The following is a 22,438-nucleotide window of genomic DNA, read 5'->3' on the forward strand; positions in this document are numbered from 1 at the left end:
TAGCTAAAAAAAGGCGTGCAGAAACAGACGAAAAAGGAGGTAGCTAAAGAAGAGCGTGTTCCACAAACTATAAACTAGTACGCGGATTGTTAGTTGCTGCCACAAGGCAGCGGCGGTTTGTTCAAGCAAAATTCAATATGGATACATTCATGCATCGAGCGGCTAGGACTCGTCGTCTGTCTCGGCATATCTCTGAGCATCCCAAGTGCCGAGCTGCACGACAGACGTGGACCCGTGGACTGCCTCCAGCAACTCTTTGTACAGCTGCGAAATGAGAGCAGCGGAAGGGCACGGGATCTGGTAACAGCGGTCTCCCCTAGCCTCCACATGTCTCAGCGAGCCGGCGTGCGTGCGTTGAGCCCTCGGGGAACTGTCAACACTGCTGAGAGAAGCCAAGACGTCCTTAGGCCGCTGCACGGTAGGCTGACCTGCTCGGATGATGACGCCGTGCGTGCTGGCCCGAATGTCACGAACAAGCGGAATGCTCGCATGCCAAAGTACATTAACGTTCTTGGCTGTCCGTGGCTCCGACTCGTCTTCACCTTGGGAGCCCCCGGAAGCCTGGGGGGTTCCCACCAGGTCCACAAAGAAGATATCCTTAGGGTAGAACAGCACGACAAAGTGCCGAGGCGGCAACGCCTCTTCTTTCAACACCGTTATAAATTTCTGCAGACGCCGTGTCACCGCTAAACCCAAACACTCGCGCAGGGTCGCTTCCGTCTCATCGTACGGCCTGAAAATATACAAGTTCAAAGATATACAAATAAACCACCGACAGCGGAAGCCGAGTGATAAAACGCTTCATGTCTTTTTAACTCTCATCAAATTGCTGTTCCCCAGTGTAGCACATCACCAAACTTTCCACATGCAGCCTATGAATCCTGCGATTGAGTGCGCAGTAATGCTCGTACCTGATTTCCCCAAGCTCCCCCAACATCCGAGGTTTGCGCCTTCGTTCGTTTCTGAATTTGTAGGCTCCGATCGGTTTTGATACTTCTGCTTTGATGCCTCGGGTGACGTCGGATACGGCTTGGCCGACTTTATCAAGAGGCTTAACTAGGGAACCAACTATGCCTTTGCCGATGCCTTTGAAGAATCCACCTACACCTTCGCGCTGAGCCCCCTCGATGGGTTTGGTTACGATGTTTGTCAGAGACCAGACGCCCTCTCCGATGTTTTTGCCCGCAGAAAGAAAGCCGTCTCGCATGCTTGCCGTGTTTCGCACACGCTCCCTTTGCCTCCTATTGATGTACTCTGAGTCGAAAGTGAAGGTTGAAAGCAAACTCCCCAACCCGGCGCTTACGCTGTCCACTGCGTTCGCTGCCAAACCTATTGTGTTCTTCCCCAACTCAAAAGGCATACGCGGCAAATTCAAAAGTGAACTCTGCCCCAAAGATGAGAACACAGAATTCAACAAATGATACGTGTAACGTTCTTGCAATGATGCCACGAACGTCTTCGCCGTTCCCCGCAGATTCCTGAACTCCTCGCGCTGAAAATTCAACTTCGCCCCCTGAAAAAGATACAACCCCACGTAATCTGCTCGAGTGGAAAACACTACCGCATTTGAAGTCGGGTGAGAAATAATCCCACAGGGTAACAAATCGAATCAAGGGCAACGAGAGATTAGTTCGATGCCGTACGTCTCACTATCCGCACGACGAGAAGATGCTGGTACGCAGCTTACCATGAGCTCCAGGCGCCCGGACGCCATAAGGATGCGTAGGCCCACTTTCAGGAGATCGGAGAGCATGTGCATTTTATCCAGGACGAAAGAACACCAGCAGTAAACGTCGAATTTGTCGATGAGCATGGACTCTAGTGACAACACCGTGGGCAAGGGAGGCCGGGTATACGTCTGGTGAATAGGCGATTCAATCCACAGCTGCAGTTCCTCGGCTGAAACAGTGCGGCGGGAAGCAGCGCTCATCAGTCCAAGAGACGTCATACAAGCCCACAAGAAGTCCTGCAGCAAACGAAAGCCGTTAGAATGCAGTAGAACCGTTCTCCGGTCTTGCCAGTAAACTGTGTGCAAAGTCAAGCACCTCAAACGCAGACGGCTTGTGGAATATCCCACCACACAACCGCTGCAACCGGTCCAGCTACGCTGCGCAGCTCAAGCTCCAAACCATCCACGGGCATCCACACTGGCATTTACACGCATAATGAATAGGCGAATGCGTAGTTGTGCGTTTGTCAGTTGTCAGGAGTTTGATTTACGTTGAGGCCGTTAAGCGCATCGGCATCGATCTCCACTTCCAAGTTGTCCACTTCGAGCTGAACTCGGCGCAAGATGACGTCGCTGCTGGTGGTGTGGTGTCGAACGACAAAAAGACTCAAGAACGGCTTCGAAGCGGTTTGAGCCGAAAACGACTGCGCAGACAAATATCGCACTGACAAACGGCAAACTCAACAATCCGACTTACTCGAAAAGTTCCTAGGGTAGGCTCATATCTCAACAGTTTTATCTTTTTTAGTACAAAACTAAATTAGGGTGCCTCGAGCATTGCACTGCACCATTACGACAAAACACAGGAATACACGCACGAAAAACCCCAAGAGAACCTCTGGATCCGATCGGATTCATATCTGTATATCAAGCCCCCTTTTCATGATGGCGGTGATACATTCTAACGGAGCGAATTTTCGGCAAGCAAACAAATACATGGTTCCTTCCTTCTAAAAGAAACTCATGAAAAAGATTTTCGCTAGGGTTATCAGCTCCTTTTCAGGTGGCCTAACTAGATGAGTTTCAGGAAAAGCACGCTTGCAACGTGCTAATCAATCCAGCCTGTCGCTCTGCGTAAGAATTCAAACGACAATCTTATCACCAGATGAACGTATAGTACGCGCCGGTTTCCTGTGAAGGTGCATGTTGTTTTCGTTGTTACCTCTTCAGCACCCTGGCCACCACCTCCTCGATTGGCCAAAAGCACCGGTTTTCTTGCTTGTTCCATTTGGTTATCGATTTGGATGTCGGCAATGCGAACGAGCAATTTCTGTCTTTCTCCCCTCTCTTGAAACCCGATGGCCAGCTGAGACATCTCCGCGAAACAGAGTTCTTCTCTCACAGCGTCATAAATCAGCGAAACCCCCACCTGAGCCATGGTCACTGCCACGTGTAAACTCCGCAAGGGGCTCTCTACAGCCTGCAAAGAGAGAAAGGACAGCCCTTGAAGAGGTCATCAAATCTACGTCATCGTCTACGAAACCTGCTTCTCTTTACTCTTTACTTCCCCCAGAACCACCCGCCGCAAGTGCTCCACTGCTCATGAGCGTGAGGCAAGCCCTGGCTCGTGCTTACCATTTCAGGTTCAGTCCCTTGGGACTTGGGAGAAGGCAACACCGCAAGGGCACGCTCAGGGCCGGTTCCTGGCTTCGGCCGGACTTCAATGATCATCGCATCCCCTCGTTTCTCCGTCCTCACGATAATTTGAGGCATGTCAGGGAGGCCCAGGTTCACTTCATAGCGTTTGTACTGCGGTGTCTCCAGATCCAGCGCAATGGGGCTCTTAGGCGCCACAGTCTTGCTGTCAATCCACAAGAGGACTTGGCACTGAAAAGCAGCGAATAGGACACAACTGTCAGTCAGCTATACAATGCCTCAGCATTCCAACAAACCGCCACGTCCATAAAGCACTGCCCTCTACACCTGGGAGCTGATACTGGCAAGCAAATAAAATCAACAGAAACCTGACTGAAACACTTGGCACATCGGAAGCATATATATATATATATATCACAATCACGAGCGCGAACGCAAGCTCAGAGTACCGCTGGTCTGCAACGCAGCGAAAGGCAACCACGGCGAAACAGAAGCAACAAAGAGGCGCATTCGAGACGCATGTGAGGGACTCACTGGGCGTGAGGTGTATGTAAAAGGGAAGGGCCACCCATAGGCGACTGTCTCTCCTTCGTTTGCAAAGAAATGAAAGTCAAAATCCGGCAGTTTCATGGGCTGTCTGCTCCAGGTCGAGGCGGAGGGGGAGAAGGACGAAGATCCTCCCCCCATGTCAGTGCCTCCTTGCCCTTGCATACTCATCTCCGTGTGGTATGTATGGACCATCACACGTTGAATCACAGGGCATTTGTTAATGACCAAAAACCCCTCCGAGTTCCCTTCAGCTCCCCGAATGCAGATACTCTTCACGCCGCCATCAGGAGCCACTTCGACGCAGAAAACCCCTGAGAAGAAGCAAAAACATACCGTCCAAGCCATACAAACAGCACATCTATCTACGCATAGGGGGAGGATAGTGACGCGTCTTTTGTATGTACATAAGTGCTTGTGTCAAGATCATGGTCTTGATCAAACTGTGGGGTGTACAGCTAAAGGCATAAAATCTTTCGGGGTTGCAATCCCAGCGGAAGAACCGAAGCCGCCTGCCTACCAGGTGCTGCGTCTCGCATGCCGTTGTAGAGGGCAATCCAACTCTTGCCTGCCGTCTCTTCACTGGCCACCACAGCGCCTGACCACGCGTAGCCGTCACCGGCTCCCGGGCGAAACTGAATTGCCTGCGGTAGCTCTGAGCTCGCCCAGTAGACTGGGTAGCTTTGGCCGGGGTGCACTGCGCATGCAGACAAAGAAGAGAACTGACAAGGTGTTAAGAAACAGTCAGCATGTGCAGCTAGCCGCACAGGCCTGCTGCATCACATTTCCTAAAGCAAGCTCCATTCCTAACCGCTCCTGTTTGCAACAGACAGAACCGAGAAGCGTGCAGCGAGATGCTGTAAAGACAGAAAAGGGGAAGCAAGCCGGCAGGAACTGTGAAGCCACTGCAGCAAGCTGTGGCTCACCTTCAAATGCAGGTCCTGCGGTGCCGTACTGCCGAAAGAACAGCGGAGTTTTCAACGCATTCGTCAATATGAATTCCGGCACGAGAGACACCACGCGGCAGATAGCCCCTGAAGCGCGCCAGTCATCAAAGCATCGTACTCTACGCAAACACTGTACAAAGCTTGTTCAAAAGAAAAAGCAGTCCCTGGAAGACGAACTGCTTCCTGGCCGTCAGCTGAACGCATGTGCTGAAATGAAATGAAACGGTGGGCGTCCTGCACGTTAGTGTGTTTCAGGCGTGGGTTTAAGGGCCCACCTGCGGTTTCTGAAGGGTCCATCTTTTCGCTCCTAAGGCGCAAAGTGTAACAACGGTCTTCAGTTTCCAGCGTCGCGTGGCTGTACCCGCCCAGGGCGGGGACGTTGACGCGGCACTCCACTGGCTGCCCCAAACCCCTTCGTCTAGGCAGCAAGAGAGTCACGTCGGAGGTCTGCAAAGAGAAGGTTCAAATGAGGTTGCATCTTATGCATTCACAATCATGTCTGAAACAGCCCTTTTGATACAAAGTTGAAACGGCTGCAAACAAACCAACATCTTCTGTTCCGAAACTTCAGAGACAAACAAATTCAAGTAGAAGCAGATGCGGCGGAAGAGAGGAGTTGACAAAGCAGCGGCAGCAGCAAATGCATGGAACGCATAGCAGAAGACGTACAGTGGAATCCCCCAAGAGGCTCTGACCGTCGAACTCAGGGAAGAAGCGGCCCTCCTGTACTGGGCGAACCCCCAAGCCTGTGCGGTCTATGAAGGCGCGTGGTGCTGCAATGACTGCAACCAGCTGCCGAGGCGAGATGTAGGGCAAGAAGGGGATCACCTCCGCAGTGTCGTGCAGCACCTCCAGTTCAACAGAGGCATGGTGACGAGATGGCAGCAGCACCCGGCTAACCACCTCGTCCTGCAGCTCACCGCGCACACACGCACATGTTCGAGTCCTACTAGCTCTGCTGCAATGTGTACATTACAAAGCAATGCATGTGTAGGGAGTAGAAACATGCTCCGAACCTCGTCCCCAGCAGGCACTTTCAAATAAGAAGCCCAGCTCTCCCAGCAAAACTGTGGGGAGTGCTGCAGCACTGCTGCAGCTCCACAGCAGCTCTTTTGCAGCACAGCCACCTCAGCTATGCTACAGGTCTGCTGCACCTCTGCAGCGGCAGGCTTGTGCAATACCTGTGTGCTCAGCAAGTCGGACACGACGGAGGACCATTCTGCTCCTTCCAGCATAGCAAATCGCATTCGAAACCTCAAGGGTCTGTTGGGCGGCACCTCATAGACTAAGAAGGTGGAGCGTCTCCTCAGTGTAGCGCTAAGAACGGGCCGTTGCTGCAGCGCATGCAGCTCCTGCAGCGCAGCTTCGGCTGTCTTGCTGCCAGCAGGCGCCACAGAGAGTTGCCTTCTTCCGGATTTCGAGGAAGCGGATGAGGGGGCAATGTGAACGTCCAGCTCTGTTGTCGTCGCATTCACCAGAGTCAGAGAAGGGAATATCGTCACTCTTTTTAACTCCTTCTCAGCAGGCAACGCCCCCTTCCTCCCTTCAATGTGCACCAAAAAATACAAATTCCGCACTGTCTTCACTGCAGCAGCAGCGCCACCAGCAGCCGCTGCCGCAGTGGGAAAACCTGCAGTCTTCTCCTGCGCGGCTGCGACGGCTGCCCCTGGGCGGCAATCTGGGGGGAGGTATGAGCTCTGTCTGCAGCGCAGGCCTTCCATGCGGTGTCTCGTGTCTATCATGTCGCACCAACCCGCAACGCAGCTCATATCCGGCGGTGCGGGGATCACCTCGGCCTGTTCACAGCGCCCCAGCAGCAGCAGCACAGGCACAAAACGGACGAAGTCTCCGTTGCAGTTCTTCTTCTACGCTGCAAGCAACGGACATTCCATTTTCGTCTGATGTTGATTGCTACTTGCTCCTGGCAGGGGACTGAGGGGAGGCACACGCCAGTTAAGATAAACCCAAGGAAGGGAACACTAACAAAAAGCAACAAAAAACAATAATAAACAGCATCATAACGTTGGCAAACAGCTAACCTCGATATCTGAGTCTGAGCGCGTGGGTGAAGCTAGGCCTGGGTTCGCTGCTGCTGAAGATGCTGCCGCGGTTACTGCAGTTGCTGCAGTGGTTTCTTCAGCGAAGGCCGCAGGTCGGAAGCAGACGTTGCACCAGCCGGTGCCTAGAATGGCTCTTTGGGGCACGGAGAGGACGTGTTGATTAGGAAGAAGGAATGTGTAGGTGAGTCTCTCGATCTTCTCTGTTGTTTGTGCTTGAGAGGCGAGTAGGCCCTCTTGTGCTGATTCTTGCTGCTGCAGAGAACGGGCCTGAAGGGAAGAAGACGCCGTGAAGTACGCTGCCAAGCGGCCGGAGTCAGTCTGCGCTCTCCTGAGGGGCGCTGATGCTGCGCGTTTTAGAGCAGGCGACCTGGTAGCGGAGGAGGCCTGCAGCAGCAATTTCAGCTGCTCCTTCTGCTGCAGCGTCTCGCGTCGCTGCACTGCTTTCCAGCGCTCCTCCCTGTCCAGCATCCACTCGGGCACCCTCGACAAGTCGGGGTGTAGAGACGACGGCTCCTCCACAGAAAGCTGTCCTCTCTTGCATGCGGGGGGTGGGGCTTCGCCGATGGCCTCCAGCGGGGCGTAGGCCCCGTGTGCTGCTGGCAGCAGCAGCGGGTTCAGGTCTGCATCTAGAAAGCAGATTTCTAGGGGCATGCCGCTGCTGTTGTGCACCAAGACGGTCGTCGACAACAGCAGCAATTTGTAAGACGGATGAGGACTCAACACCTGGCAAATCGCTTCGCTGCTGCTGTCCACGTGGGCCAGGGGGAGAGGCGCCGAAAAACTGCTGCTCACTGTTGAAGGCTCCCCGCTGCGTAGCGGCTGCGGGGCCTCGGGCCCACTTCCTTTCGTCTTCTGCGCCTCCACATCCACAAAGACAGACGGACCTGCGAACCAGGCACAGGACAGCAGAGACGCAGCTATAGCAGCAAAGATGCTGCACGTACACCTTTCCAAAGAAGCAGCACGCATACGGCAGCAAAAGTGTTGCACGCACTACGCAGCCAACGTTCTGCACGTGCATCTCTAATGAGGTGCAGCGCGTACACCGCAGCACACAAGTCATCGGCCAAAGGGAGGTCCAGGCTCCATCTACGAGCAGGAGGCAGCAGTTTCGTGAGTTGCTACGTCTGCAGCAGTTGGTCACGGAAGGAAACAGTAAAGCATGCAAACACAGCAGCAGCAGAAGCTGTAGCCGTCACAGCATCAACAGCAGCAGCAGCACACACCCGAAACTGGCCGTGGCATGCTGAGGAACTCTGCTTTCCCAGGCGACGGACAGCTTCTCTCGGGTGCACCGTCGCCTGGTTGAATCTGGAGGCCTGATACGCGTTTTCCTGTTCCCTGCGGCGCTGACGTCGGCTGTTTGCTCCTCTCCTGCTGCTGCTGCTGTTGTTGTTGTTGCTGCATTCGGAGTTCCTGTTCCTCCACGGCCCCTGTGGTGGTGGATGTCGCTGAGGAAATGCTGGAGGCATCACTAAAGGGGGGGGCCAAAGGGATACCCGAAGGCCTCCTGTCCTTCAACGTCAATGAACTGCGCAGCCGCTGTAGCTGCCTGGCAGCAAATTTATTATTGCTGCTGCTGCTTCCACTACTGGTGGTGCTGCTGCCGCTCAGGAACCTCTCTGCAGTACTGGCGGCTCGGTTGGCTGGGCCGCGAAGGGCTGCTGCTGCTGCTGCTGCTGCCGTGCTGCCGGTGCGACTGTTCGCTGCATGCCTGACGGGAGGCAGCAACGCGACGCAGCAGTTGCGCATGCTGTCAACAGCCACAGCCTTCGCGCCCCTAGGAAAGGGGCCTATGGCTGGAGGCGATGGGTCAATGTCGCCCTCGGACAACCGACAGGGCGACGTTGCCGTTGCTGTTGCTGCCGCTGCTGCTGCTGCTGTTCCCGTTCCCGCTGTTGCCTTCGGACTTTGTGACTCCTCCGGCCCTTTGTCTTGCCGCTGCTCTTGCTGTTCCTGCTGGGTTTCGCCTGGTCCGGCAAGCATTGCTGCAGCGTGCTTCACACAGGAAGGAGACGGAGAAGGAGTTCGGGAGGCCTGATGCTGCTGCCCTAGGGCAACGGAGGCGAGGTTTCGCAACTTGATTTTTCTTCGCATTTCTTCGTTGGTGGTGAGGAACCTGAGAGTATGTTGCACGTCTTGTGTGGACATGATGCTGCGGCAGATAGCAGGGATAGAGGCAGAGGGAAACATCTCTCTCAGTTGCAATACAGACTCTACTGGGGGGCAGTTCGTAATATAAAAACGGTGGCGGCTGCGAGAACGCCGCGATGCCTCCGCAGTGCGGCTCTGCAGTAGGCCATCCAACGGCAGTGGGGTCGACGATCCCGGCACCAGCAAAAGCAAGCTGTCAACAGTTTGTACAGTGCTGCCTTCTCCCCTGCTACAACCCGCTCCACTCCGCACCACACTGCTGCTGCCGCTGCTGCTGTTCTTGTTGCTGCTGCTGCTGGACGGTTGTTCCTTGCTGCTGCTGCCCCGGCTTCCTCCCCCGCCAAGCTTGTGCATGGTGAAGGCATACAAGCATTCCCCCGTCAAGTTCAAGTAGCGGAATGCGGCCTCCGCCTCCCTGCTCTTGGAGGCGACAGCCGCAGCTGTTGCGGCCATTGCTGCTGCTGCTGCCCCCTGTCCCTCGCTGCAGCTGCGTGCGAACCGAGCACCAAGTTCCTGTTGCAGTTCTGGGGTATCGTCGTCCTGTGGTGAGTCTCCCTCCAGTAGCTGCAACGTCGATGGGCTAAGCCCAGGAACTGCACCAGAAGGGCTGTGAGAGGCGGCGGAGGGGCTGGGACACTTTTTGCTGAGCCCCTCTTTGCATGCGCTGCTGTTTTTCGCTTCCATACTGGGGATACCCCCTTCTGTGAGGTGTGCCAGGAGGTAAGGCAAGAACCACGCGAAGAGCTCACACAGCTGTGGGGTGCAGTTCAGCCAAAAAGGCGACTGGCTGTGAAGCATCAGCGTCCTAGCAGCTTTAAAGGAGCCCCAGGGGTCTTCCCCCGGGGGCAGCTCTAAGGCTCCCACCTGCGCCTGCTGGCGCTGCAGCAGCTGCTGCTTCTCCTCAGCATAGTCGCGGCGATACACCGCAGTCACGTCCAGCTTCTCTATGAACGGCTCCCAACACCCCGCTTTCGCATTCAAGTAATCGAGGCCGCACGAGAAATCACGCAGAGCCACCTGGAGCTGTGATGCGGTAATATCGAAAATCAAACCACCCGCTGCCAGACGCAGCTGCAGCACAGGCAGCACAGAAGAACGCAAGTCGTCGAGCAACAGCAACTGAGCCCCCTCCAGACACAAAGTTATCTTAGCTGTACGCTCCACAACAGGAGGAAGCTGCGGTAAAACACGCTTCTCCCCATCCTCCTGCGGCTCCTGCTGCTGCTGCTGCTGCTGCTGCTGCTGCTGCTGCTGTGCACACGTCTCAGGGAAGCGGATAGGAGGAGGCTGCTGCGGAGGACAGACGCTGGGGCCATCCGAGTGCAGGCCCTGGGCAGCAGCCAGCAGGAGCGCCATGTCTCTGCTCGAGACCCGCAGGAAGAAAACTGCAATCAGAAGATCAACCAACACCCTACCCGGACATAATCCCCAGCCGAATAACACAAGAAGCAGGCACAATCGACGCGGAAGCAGCAGCACCAGTTATTGCAGGGACACCAGAGCAACGAGAAACCGCAGCAACAGCGCATACTACAGCAGCGGCCACAGACCCCAACGCCAGCTGCAGAATCGGCAGCAACAACGGCAGCAGAAGCGGCAATAACAGCAGCAGCAACACCACTACCAGGACCAGCAGCAACTACAACGCCAGCATAAGGGCACCTAGCGTACGCGGAATATCAAAAGACAGGTCGATGAAGGTCAACACGCGATTCTGGGCCTTTGCCCCCACCTCTTCCCGTTCGCCTGCTACTGTGCTCTGCTTCTGCTGCTGCACGCCCTCCTGATCTGACCGATGCTTCCCACCTTGCTGCTGCTCCCGGCGCTGCTGCTGTACAGATGAAAGTGCGCCATCAGTCCCCACGTCCGTGTGCTGCTGCTGCTGCTGCTGCCTACGAGCTGCAGCAGTCGGCCCGCTGGATAGAGGAGGGGCGCGTCTCCCTCCTGGGGCAGAGATGGAGCTTGGAGGTAGCTTTGCAGCAGCGGCAGAGAAGGCTTGCTGCATTCGATGAACAGCTGCTGGCACCCTACCATGGCTTCTGCGCGGCGTGGCAGAAGTAGCATCTTGGTGCCCCTGCTGCTGCTGCTGCGGCTGTTTCGGCTCGCTTGCGTCATCAGGCGCCACAGTCGTCGAGCGGTAGACGCCTCTTCCCTCGAGATGAAACTGTTCACATAGCAGCACGGCGCTGGAAGGATCCGTGCTGGGGGCTAAGCGATCGGGAGCAGGGCCTCCACCCGAGACCAGCTGTTGCAGCTGCTGCAGCTGCTGCAGCTGCGTCCAGTCGCGCATCATTTGCTGCTGCCTGGGCCGCTCCTGTTGTTTCCAGTTGGCCTCTGCAGCTGTTCCTGCCGACTGCTGCCGCACGCAGCTAGGCAAGCCCGTGGACTCGAAGCTGCAGCCATACCTGTTACTGCTGCTACTGCTGCTGTCCGTGCTTCCCCAGCGGACAGTTCTCGCATCGGCAGATCCGTGTTTGTCGGGTCTGTGTTCTTCTGTTGCAGCATCAAATGAAACAGTAGGCCCAGGAGGCTTCTCCATGCTGCATGCACCGGTACTGGGACTGTCTTGCGCTGCGCGAGACCGCGACCTGAGAGGCGCTGCATGCAACGGTGCAGCATTGAAGCGGCATATTTTGCTGCCGAGGACCTCAACGCGTTCAAATGCAATCTCGTCGCCCTTCATGCTTAGATCAACGAGGAAGTCGCTAGACCAAACAATGATAGGGGCAGCAGCAGACTGCAGCGCACTGTACACCACGAAGCAGCCCCTCTGGATGTTCACAGACACCCGAAAAGGCCGCTCTCTGAGCGCCTCCCCAGACAGCAACAAAGAGATCGCATCACCCCGCCCGTTGTCGGTAGCCTTGGCTCCACCGGACGCCTCCCTAGACCTCTTCTCTCCCTCAGCCTGTTGCTGCCGCTGCTGCTGCTGGTGTTGCTGCTGGTGTTCTGCGTTTTTCAGCAGAGTTGGCAGAGGTTTGGGGTAGGAACGCATGGAACTGAACGCCCAGGAGGAGGTGAAGTAGCTGAGGATGTCCATGAATGCAACAAGGAGGAGATAAATGGTGACACCCGAAAACTGGAATTCCATATAAGACTCTCTTAGTGATGACCCGAACTCAAATTGCACCGCAGGCGCCCTGTTGCTGCGGCTCTGGAGTGTATCGACAGCTTCTGAACCGTCGCTCTCTTCGTTGCCTTGGCTGTCTCCAGCGTCCCCGCACCAGCTGCTGTCCCTACTGCAGCAGGTGCTGTCTCCGTAGTAAGTGTCTCCGCTGCAGCAGCTCTCTGCTGCCCCGGGTGCTGTACAGTGAGCGACGCGTTTGAAGTAGTTGGCGCTGTTGGTACGGAGATCATCGATGCTGAATTCTTCTGCACACAGCAAAAAGCGGTAGCAAGACAGCAGCCGCGAGACCGAGGCGGCTACTTTTGCTGTAATGCGGTGGAGAGACAGCAGAGCAAGAGGGGCCTCCGAACCGAACGACGCCTCAAGTGTCAGTTGAGGTATTACAATATGACATTCGACAGCTAGAGGAGGGGTCTCCAGCTCTCGGCGCAAAGCTGCTTCGTCAACACAGCCCCCCACAGAACCGCTCGTGCTGCTGTCTCCTGCTGCTGCTGGTGCTGGTGTTGCCCCGGGGGAGGCCGGGACGGGCAGCACTTCTGCTGCAGGCCTGTAGCCTTGTCCCCCGATGTTCTCGTTGATGACGTCTAAGACCAGAGTCAGCTGCTGCCGCGAGAGATGCAGCAGCCACGCGGTTGTCTCTGCTTCTATAGACAACGAATTAGGTGCGCTGCGGAGCAGCAAGCGCGCCTCTACATTCTCAAGGAGACAGCCTCCTGCTGCTGCCTCCTGCGTGTTGTCGCTCGCGCTGATCTGCATACCCCGCATCTCTAATCTTAAGTCCGAGCAGACCACCTCACCCTGGGCCCCTTCAGATCCCCACTCTCCGCTGCTCCCTGCTGCTTGCACGCGGTCTCCTTCGCTTAGCATCGAGACAAATGCATGATCACCAAACGACGGAGGACGCAGGAGACCTGCAGCGAGAAACTCATTCTGCTGCTGCTGCTGCTCCTGCTGCTGCGGTACGTGGTGAGGGTGATGGCTGGATACCGCCGGAACGTACGCGTTGTGCACTTTGAGATTTCCGAGATCAAAGACGATGAACCGCCCCAAATGACTCACCTCCACCTCCATCTGTGAAGGATCTGTTGCTGCAACTGCTGCAGTGCGACCTGTAGGTGCCGCAGGACCAGCAGCAGGACCAGCATCAACAGGAGCAGCAGCCGACTGCTTCTGCGTGCGCCCCAGCCTCTTCTTGGGCACTCTGTACCCTGGGGGAGGCACGTACCCTGGAATGGCTTCCTTATCCTCTGCTAGAATGAACAGAGGGGACTGAATATCTAAGGCAAAGAGACAGTAAGAGGCCGTGGCAGCCTCCCTCACTGCTCTGTACGACTTGGAAATAAAAACATCGAAAATGCCGTCACGCAAATAATTCAAAGTCCGCGAGACATCCTGCTGCCGGTACACAAAGCATATTTGTTCCATCTGGCCTTCAAGACAAATCGAATATGGTAGAGGGGCCCCCGATATCGGATCGGGGCCCCCATACTGACGTACACGAGCGGTAAACAAAGACCCAGAGGGAGCGTCCTTCCCCTCCTCAGCTCCTGCTGATCCTGCTCCTTCTGGAGCACCTCCAGCCTCCGCAACGCTTACAGCTGCTGCAGGTACTGCAGCAGGTGCTGCTGCAGTATCACACGCTCTGGGTGAGGAGGATGCAGCAGTTGCCCCAGGCCTTGCTGCAGTTTGTGCTGCAGCGTGCGGGGCTCTTCGCGGCTGGTGCTGCGCTGGGGGTCTGTAGGCAGCACGTGGGGCTAAGACGCATCTGTCTCTAAAGACGACGCCTCCGTCTCCAATTGCAAAAGTTGTTTCCGTGTCGCCATTGGAGTAGAAGCGGCTGAAGGCCCTCAACTCCTTTAAAGCCATCCGAGCCAAGACGGAATCATTCGTCTCCCAGAACGCGATCGCAAACTCCCGAAACGTCAGAGTTAGCTCCAAACCCACATGCGGCATCTGCTGGTGCAGCGCATGCTGCAAGCCCTTCTGGTGCTGCTGGTGCTCCGTTCCTCCGGGTGTGCCTGCTGCGCCTGCTCCTTCAGCTGTTTCACCTCCTGTAGCAGCAGCAGCAGCTCCGTCCTGCGCGGCTTTCCATGTTGCATCGCAGCACCGGTGGATCGCCAGAGGGGGGAGAACGCCCCCTAAGTAAAGTCCCGTTCGAAGCCAGTCTCGCCCTGAGGAGGCTGTGCGCAGCAGTTGTGCATTGCTGCTGCTTGCGCGGCTTTTGCTGCTACTGCTGCTGCTGGTACGTTGGGTGTCTGCTGCGCCTCCCTGTACGCCTTCCCCGTCCGCCCCGAAGGACAGCGTCTGCTGTACTGTCTGCAGAGTGTCGTGCACTGCAGCAACTGTCTCCTTTGACAGGAGGCCCCGGGGCCCCACAGCAGCAGCTGAAGCCTCCGAAAGTTCGTCTAGATGCTGCTGCACCCGGCCGCGAATGGTATCTCTGTACAGCTCCAAAGTCTGCAGGATGCGACGTAGACTCTGCTGCCGCCAGTGCAGCTCCACTGGCAACGAGGTCACTGCAAGTGTTGCCTTCGGAGAAGCACCAGCAGCAGCAGCAGAAGCAGCAGCAGCATCCGCTGCTGTTGCATTTGCAACGGCAGCTGCAGCAGCTGCTGCTGTCGGGGAATCAGGAGTGGTGGCAGCTGCTGACGCCGCACTCCGTGTTGCGGTTATTGTGCTGCTCGTGCCTAGCAGCACCTCTAACTCTACTCTTAAGCTTTTTTCCATGTCTTCTACAGCATCATGGAACTCCTCCTCTTCTGCTGCACCACCCAAAGAAACGACGCTGCGCAGCGGCAGACTGCCGCTGCGCCCCAAGCCGATGCTGCTGCGGCTGGTTGCCAGCTCCGCCTGAAAGGCAGCAGCATCAGCATCAACAGAAGCAAAGAAGAACCACTGCAACACACCACCGGCCCACCCCTAAACAAGCTGAAAGCATAACCCTCGCCCGATCACAGCAGAGTTAATAATGCAGGCCCAAGCAGCGGCACTGGGAGATGGAGGGAGAGGAAGAGAAAGCACCAGGAAGGCATAAAGGCAAGCACTCACAGACCTCACACACACACACACACACACACACACACACACAAAACAAGCACGCGCACTCTACGGAGACAGGAACTAAACAGATATATGCATGCAGGGAAGAGACAGAAACTGCACACATATGCAATGAAGAGGCACAAAACGCGCAAGCATGCATAAAAGATACAGACACAACACACACGCACGCACACACTAAGCAGACAGAATCAAAGGCGCACAAAAACGCTAGAGACGCACAACCATACCCCTGTATGCATTCTCCCCAACAACCCGCCCCCGGAGGTGCAGGAGACAATGTGCGCGTGTGAAAGCAGCAGCAGCAGCAAAACCAACAGCAGCAGCAGCAAAAGCAACAACAGCCGCGGCAAGAGCAGCAGCAAAAGCAGGCAGGACCACGAGCTGCCGCAAGAGCAGCAACAACAGCGGAGCCCTCTCCCCGACTCTACTCACGCTGTCTGCAAGGTTATTGCTGGCATTGTTTTGCAACGACAAGAAGAGAGGGGAATCGGTGGAGGGGTCTGAGACGAGGACTTGATGAAGTTCAGCAACGGCCCCACATCTGCCGGAGGCAAAGTCTGCTGTCAGCTGCATCTGTAGATCGGTCAACTCCGCCTGCAGCACAGGAGGCCCCGTCTCTCCTGCTGCTGCTGCCGCCGCTTTTGGTGCTGCAGCGGCATTATCCCTCTCCGAAAGTCCTCTTATCAAAAACCCGCAACGGCCAAAACGCCACGTTGACGCAAATACCAGCTGAGACCTTGGCTCCGTATCAGCGCTGCTGCTGCTGCTAGGGTTTGCAGCGTCCGCGGCTGTGTCGCTCGGAACCGCGTCATCGCCGCTGCAGAGAACGTCTGTCTCCTCACCAGCCCCAGTCAGTGCTGCATCTAGAAGAGACGGTGGGCCTGCAGGAGGCTCTGTTGCTGCATGGGTTGCGTCTGCTGCTTCTACTGTTGTTACTGGTGGTGCTGCTGCTGAAGGTCCTGTGACTTGAGGCGGTGACAGTGCTGCAGCTGCCGACCCTGCTGCTTCCCCTCGGCCCCCGGCGTCCTCGAGTGCGGGTTGGTGCTGCATCAGAGGCGCCGTTGCTGATGTTTTTCCTGGGTGTTCTGCTGCTGCCCCTGCTGCTGCTGCCGTTGCTGCTGTTTGTGGTTGTAGTAGCCTGCTGTTCTGTGTAGCTGTTTGTTGGGGTCGCGCTTGCAACAGCGACTTGGCCATGGAAGCAGGTACAGCAATGAGGAGCCCAATGGCTTCGGGTGTGAGTTCAAGGAAGATTTCTTCGAAGAGAATATTGAGGCGGATATCTTTCATCTTAAGAACTTCTACATGCATACGAATGGGTATGGGCCGCAAGATAGACACCTCCTGGTGGCCTGTCGGGGCGCAGATAAGCCGCGTCTCGTTGAACTCCAAGACCCCTCTGAGCGCATCATAGGGGCAGGGGCCGTCTGACCGCAAAGAAAGCGTTCCCAAGTGCAGCGCGACGCTCCCTGCTCCTTTTCCATCTAAATTCAATATCGGAGCGGCTACCAACAAATCTAATTGCACCAGATCAGGCAGATGCTGCACTGCTGCTTCGTACACCGTCTCACCCGTCTCCCGCAGGCCCTCCACAAACTCGCTCTTACGCATCTCGTCCACTTCAGTAGCCACTTTGCTGCTGTTGCTGTTGCTGCTGATGTCGCGCAGCCCTTGCTGCTCGCCGTCAGCACCCGCTACCCAGCTAGATCCATCAGCAGCAGAAGCAGCAGCAGCTGCAGCACCTGCAGCGCGTCGTTCCTCCTCCTCCTCCAGGCGCCTCACGTCTGCCGGCGTTTCAAAGACGAAAAAGTCGCACAGAGTCCTCACCAACTCCGGCTTTATTGCTGCTACCAGCGGGGCCAGCCGAATGTACACCCCCAAGATATTCCCCGTAGGTGTCAAATCGTGTCGCAGCTCCAGCCGCGCAGCTGTCAGGCAAGAAGCAGCAACTCCTGAAGGAGGGGAAGCTGCTGTTACGGTGCTGCTCCGGCTATAGTTCCAGGTGCTGCTGCTGCCGCTACTACTTCCCCAAATGCCGCTGTTGCTACGGCTGCTGCTGCTGCTGCTGCTGCTTCCGCTGCTGCTTCCGCTGCTGCTGCTGCTGCTGGTTAGAGAGCTGTCGCTCTCGCCCGACGCTGCGCTGCCCAGCATCATCAGCCGACGGCGGTGGGATGAGTTCCTAGGTGAATCTCCTGCTGCTACGACAGCAGCAGCAGCAGGAGTTAAGGGTGCAGCCGGCGCTGCTTCGTTATCTCTGCGAAAGTGCATGAGCAGGTGCGACTGCTGCCTCACAGCAACGTTAGACAGAGAAATACAGAAAGACCACTCGCTGCTGTCCCGGCCAGCTGCGTCTTGTCTATTCAGCAGATCTAAAGCCGCACCCAAGTTGAAGAGCTCTACAGACAGAAACGCCTTCTCCGCGGCAGTGTCGCTGCGCAGACAGCCGGCGCCACCCCCTCCTGCAACAGCAGCAGCTGTTGCTCCCGCGTTGCTTGCTGCTACTGCTGCTGCCAGGAGGTTTGGAGGGGGCGGGGGCTGCGGGAATTCGGGGGGAAAACACTTGGAGGCCTCTTTGGGGGAGTATCCGATGGCCTTGATGGCCCTTGCCTCTTTCAGCACTTCCGCTGTCTCCTCTTCTGCCTCCTCCTCAGGTGTCTCGTGATCGTTCTTCAAACAAATGCTAAATCGCTCTAATTCAAACGTCAGCACATATCGCGTAGGCAGCGACACGCTCTGCATCAACTCGTCCGACTGAAGGGAAAGCCACAAACAGCAAAACCACAAGACAAAACAAGGCAAGTGCAGCAGCGTACGCTTCAGGGTTTAGGGTTCACGGTCTACTGATCACGGTTTAACGTTTCTTTGGGCTGGAGTGAAGCGAAGGCAGCAAACGCCGCAGTACAACCGGGCAGACAGGCCTTCCACTGTCTGTACAGCAGCAACAACAATGGGCCTTCTCAGCTAGCAACAGTATACAGCAGCAACTAAAACGTGGGGCTGCCGCGCATGCAGGAGGGCATCGGCAACTGATAGGAGAGAATAAAAAGCCAAAGAGATACCTGCACAGCGTCTACGATGAGTTGTATGTCTTCGCTTGTCAGCAGCGGGGCATCTGTGTCTCCCCCTGCACCTTGTTGAGCCCCCTCTCCTGGCGCCAGCGTCTGCTGCTGCTGCTGTTGCTGCTGCTGCTGCTGACCCGCGGCCTGGCGCCCGGTCACCCACTGCCACCAACTCTGCTGCTGCTGACGGGGAAGCTGGCGCTGTTGCTGCAGCAGCAGCTGCTGCTGTTGCTGCTGCAGCAGTTGTGTCTGCTGAAGGACGCGGTTGGTCGCTTCTGTGCAAATGTTACGCCACTTGGCCAGCTGCACGCCCACAGCAGCATGCAATCCGGCACGCATGCACCAAGCTCGCATGCATGCATGCATGCATGCGAGCATGCGTAGAATTACGCATGCATGCATTACTGTGAGCCCCACATCACGAGCGTTTTGTTTCTATTCATACGAGTGTGCATCATCTCGGGGTTTTCTCCCCAACACGAAGAGAAGATGCCTTTAAGCGGAAGCAAGGCGAAGCGCACAGATCAGGCAACACAGAACGAAAAAGAGACGCAGCAAAATATACATATCACCGGAAACAACAGGGATAGACAAAGATACTCAATACACCCCAAATTGCCAGTGCCAAACACTGCTGATGTCTGAAGACAGAGACCCGAGTTACAGTAGACAAGGCAAGAGCAGGGAAGGAAACAACGAGGGGAGAAGAGATGCAGCAGGGACAGCCGCAGTGGACGGACCAGAAAGGCAAATGGCATCTCAACAAAAACAGTACCTAAAACCCTAAAGCTTAAGCCCTAAACCCTAAACCCTAAACCCTAAACCCATGAAAAGAGGAGCTTCCGCTCTCATCAGCTGGCAAAAGCAGCCACAACCCCTCACCGCAAGTGTGTTCATATATATAACAATAAACCCTAAACCCCCACAGCCTAAACCCTAAACCCTAAATCCTAAACACTGATATCTAGCTCACGTGTCTGACGCCGACAACGTCATGGAGAGTAAGGAGTCTCTGCTGTTCCTTTTGAGTGAGTGGAGCGACACCTCGTACTCCTGCTTCTGCTTGAAGTTGTCTGCTGTAAAGGCCAATGAATTCTCTTTGCGTTTTGCCTTCAAGTCCTTCAGTGCCTAGCATAACGGTGTGGGCCTGGCGCAGCAGCAGCTGCTCGCAGCGTTGTCTTCGTTGTGCTGCTTCATTCGATATGGCTAAGAGGGCCTCAAGGTGGGACCTGCTGATTTCTATGCCTTGGCTCTCCCGCAGCACCTCCAGCCGCGCCTCCAGCTCCTGCTGCTCTGCTGCATGCGATACAGTCAAACGAACATGCAGCGGCTTCAACACATACTGACTGCGGCCCCCAACTCCCCCGCTGCCCTCAGGCCGAGGCCACGCAAATGAAACACCAGCAGAAGACCCTCCGCTCCCTGTCGCCGGGGCCCTCACAGATCCTCCCAGGCCGGCTCCTGCTGCTGCTGCTGTTGTTGCTGCTGCAGATCCTGTTGCGGAGAAGGGGCTTCCTGTTTCCCCTTTATGGCAAAGGAAGCCGCCTCCTTCAAGGCCCCCAGGGGATTCCAAAGAAACCGCAGGCCCCACGGGCAGATAAGGAGCCTGCGCATGCACGCAGCGCATGCAAACGGCAGAACTTGGCCCCACTCAGCACCGCAGCAATTTAGCCGCACCGTGCACGAGCATAAGCAGCAGATGACGCACAACAAACAGAGTTAAATAACGTACCTTAGACATAGAAGGCCGTCGCTCCTGGCCCTCCCCTCCCTCCTCTATACCCTGTCCTGCAACTGGTGGGGGGCCCCCATCCTGGGGGGCCCTGTCGCAACCCGCTGAGCCAGCCTTTGTCAACTGCTGCCCTTCCGCTGCTGCTGATGCTGCTGCTTCTGCTGCTGCTGTTGCTGCTGGGGAGCCGGCGGGAGGCGGAGAGGACGGAGGGGGCGGCGGTTCAGATGGAGGCGGCGGAGGGACGGCTGGCAGCGGCAGTGCTGTAGGGAATGCCTGTTGCTGCTGCAGCACTACCTGCTGGTGCTGCTGCTGATGCGGCCGCATGCGTTGTTGCTGCTTCTGTTGTTGGGAGTTGGCGCCGTCAAGTGCGCAGTAGATGGCGAGGCCGCTGAGCTCGCACGCCTTGTAGAAAGCCTGTCGTTTTTGCTGTTGCTGCTGCTGTTGCTGCTGCTGCTGCGGCTCGTTGCGCCTCCACGCTGCATCGGTGTTGTGTATGGACGCCTGAGCCAGCAGCACTCCTACAGAGAATCCCCTATTGGGGTCGACGAGGGCAATATGCACATCTCTGATATCAACTAAGAGGTTGCTGAGTATTTTGTTAACAAAGCGGAAGAAGAAGCCTCCGTCTCCCTCCTTGCTTGTGCTGCTGCTGCTGCTGCCTGCAGCAGCATGTTGCTGACTCTGTTCTGCAAGCCGGAGCCTGGCATCGTGCATCTGCAACTCGCAAGCCTCCACTTGTCTGCTCTTTGCTAGCCTGAGTTGTTGGATGAGTTGTTCATCGCTTTGTTCAGGTATAGGTTTGGGGTGCAGCAGCACATGTAGGCCTGCGACTTCTAAACAGACAGGAGCCGTTCCCAGCCTTGACCATGGTATTGTTAATTTAATTTTCTGTACGCGGCCCCACACCACCTGAAAAGGAATGCCGAGGATATCAGAGACCTCCGGCTTCACCTGAAGGTCTTCTAGCTCTACATTGCCACTCCATACAGCTACAGACAACTTATCGCGGCTGATGCCCCTCACATACTGCGCGAGGTAGCGACTTAGCAGCCGCTCAAGCACCGACTCCAGCATCTCTCCCCGCTGCTGCTGCTGCTGCAGCAGCAGCAGCAGCTACACACACCCGACGCAGCCGCGAGGCAGGCACGCTTCAGGCACCGAAGGCTGCAAATACAACTGAGCATGAGAGTTGCATCTTCTCTACAACTGCATGCACCACGGAGAGAAAGAAAGAGAGAGCATCCCGAGACAACCCAACGCTAGCCCGAAACACCGAACGGCAGAGTTAATGGCCTGCTGCAGCATTCAACAGCAAATAAGACACACATGTGAGCCCTTAAAAGCCCACGCAGATGCTGCCGCAGATGCTGCCGCAGCTGCTGCTCCCGTTGCTGCTGCTATCGCTGCTGCTGCTGCTGCTGCCCCCAGAGGCAAGGCGTGGGGTTGCTGCTAGTGCAGAGCAGCGCCTTCAAAGCAGCGTGGCAGCTGCTGCCTGGGGTATGGGATGTGTTGGAACTCGGCAGGGCAAATCGGCGGGAGAGATACTGCACAAGTACAAGTAGATTCGGCGGCCGGCTAACGCGCGTTGCTGCACAACGGAGGATGCGGTGCTGCTGAGCAGTTGAGAAGAAACAGGCAGTACCTGAGGGTTCTTAGGCAGATGCATGCAACTTCCACAACTGCCTGGGGCTGTATGAAGGCCAGGCGGCCCTTTCAGGCCGTCTTGTTGCGGAGGTTCAGTAAGTACACAGGCCGCAACACTACTGGGTCATAGAGGAAACCGGCGCGGATTTAGGAGTCGTTTCAGGTCGACGAACAGCGACAGTACGCTGTCCAGTTCTATGGACAGATTTTGTGGTTTTTAGAGTTCTGGTTCGAGGGAAGCTTCAGACCCATTGCAGCATGCAACACAAGCCGCTCACCCTTGTAATTCTGGCATGTGTTGCTTGCTGGGGGCTCAAGTTGAGAACGCCTGGCCATATATATTGGATAATTTCATGAAATGATTGATCTTTTAGAAGGAATTTAATCAATTGCATTAACACAAATGGGGCGGGGACCGGCGCTCTCGGCTGCCGCAATCGTTGGCTGGCCGCAGCCTCAATGGCGTTCTTTGTTGTCTTTGTTCCGTTCTGTGCACGGCAAGTGAAATTTCGAATATAGAGTGGTTCATATGAAGAAAGGGTATGAAAACACCAAAAATATGGGTCATTAATACCCTATCAGGAACAGAGGCGTGGAGCGGAGGGGGGTGGTGGCCTAAATGCCTGCGGCGGAAGTTGGGTGTAGGATCTGGTCATCAAAATCGTTTATTCACGCATTTATTTTCAAATATATTTGTTAAACAAGCAAAGGCGCAGCAAACTGCCAATACGTTGCAGCCGGGTTTTCGAGTTGTGGGTTTCGAAAGCGAGCGAGGCTGTTTGCC

At 56.0% G+C, this 22,438-nt stretch overlaps 1 protein-coding gene across 1 annotated transcript; it reads right to left on the bottom strand.

Annotated features, from left to right (window-relative positions):
* Positions 1 to 162: 162 nt before the first annotated feature.
* On the bottom strand, positions 163 to 20,724 carry EAH_00009350 (hypothetical protein; the record flags this gene model as incomplete). Its single annotated transcript, XM_013395372.1, has 19 exons — positions 163 to 733; positions 912 to 1,513; positions 1,688 to 1,966; positions 2,221 to 2,393; positions 2,903 to 3,149; positions 3,305 to 3,556; positions 3,860 to 4,185; positions 4,392 to 4,568; positions 4,798 to 4,905; positions 5,094 to 5,265; positions 5,488 to 5,727; positions 6,000 to 6,614; positions 6,858 to 7,762; positions 8,105 to 10,417; positions 10,695 to 15,054; positions 15,655 to 17,970; positions 18,279 to 18,581; positions 19,252 to 19,884; positions 20,011 to 20,724. The coding sequence occupies 19 exons, from the start codon at positions 20,722 to 20,724 to the stop codon at positions 163 to 165; spliced, it is 15,306 nt and encodes a 5,101-aa protein (XP_013250826.1).
* Between the last annotated feature and the right edge of the window lie 1,714 nt (positions 20,725 to 22,438).

Source organism: Eimeria acervulina, genomic scaffold (genome assembly GCF_000499425.1).
Source record: "Eimeria acervulina Houghton genomic scaffold, Eah_scaff46, whole genome shotgun sequence".
Classification (NCBI taxonomy): domain Eukaryota; phylum Apicomplexa; class Conoidasida; order Eucoccidiorida; family Eimeriidae; genus Eimeria; species Eimeria acervulina.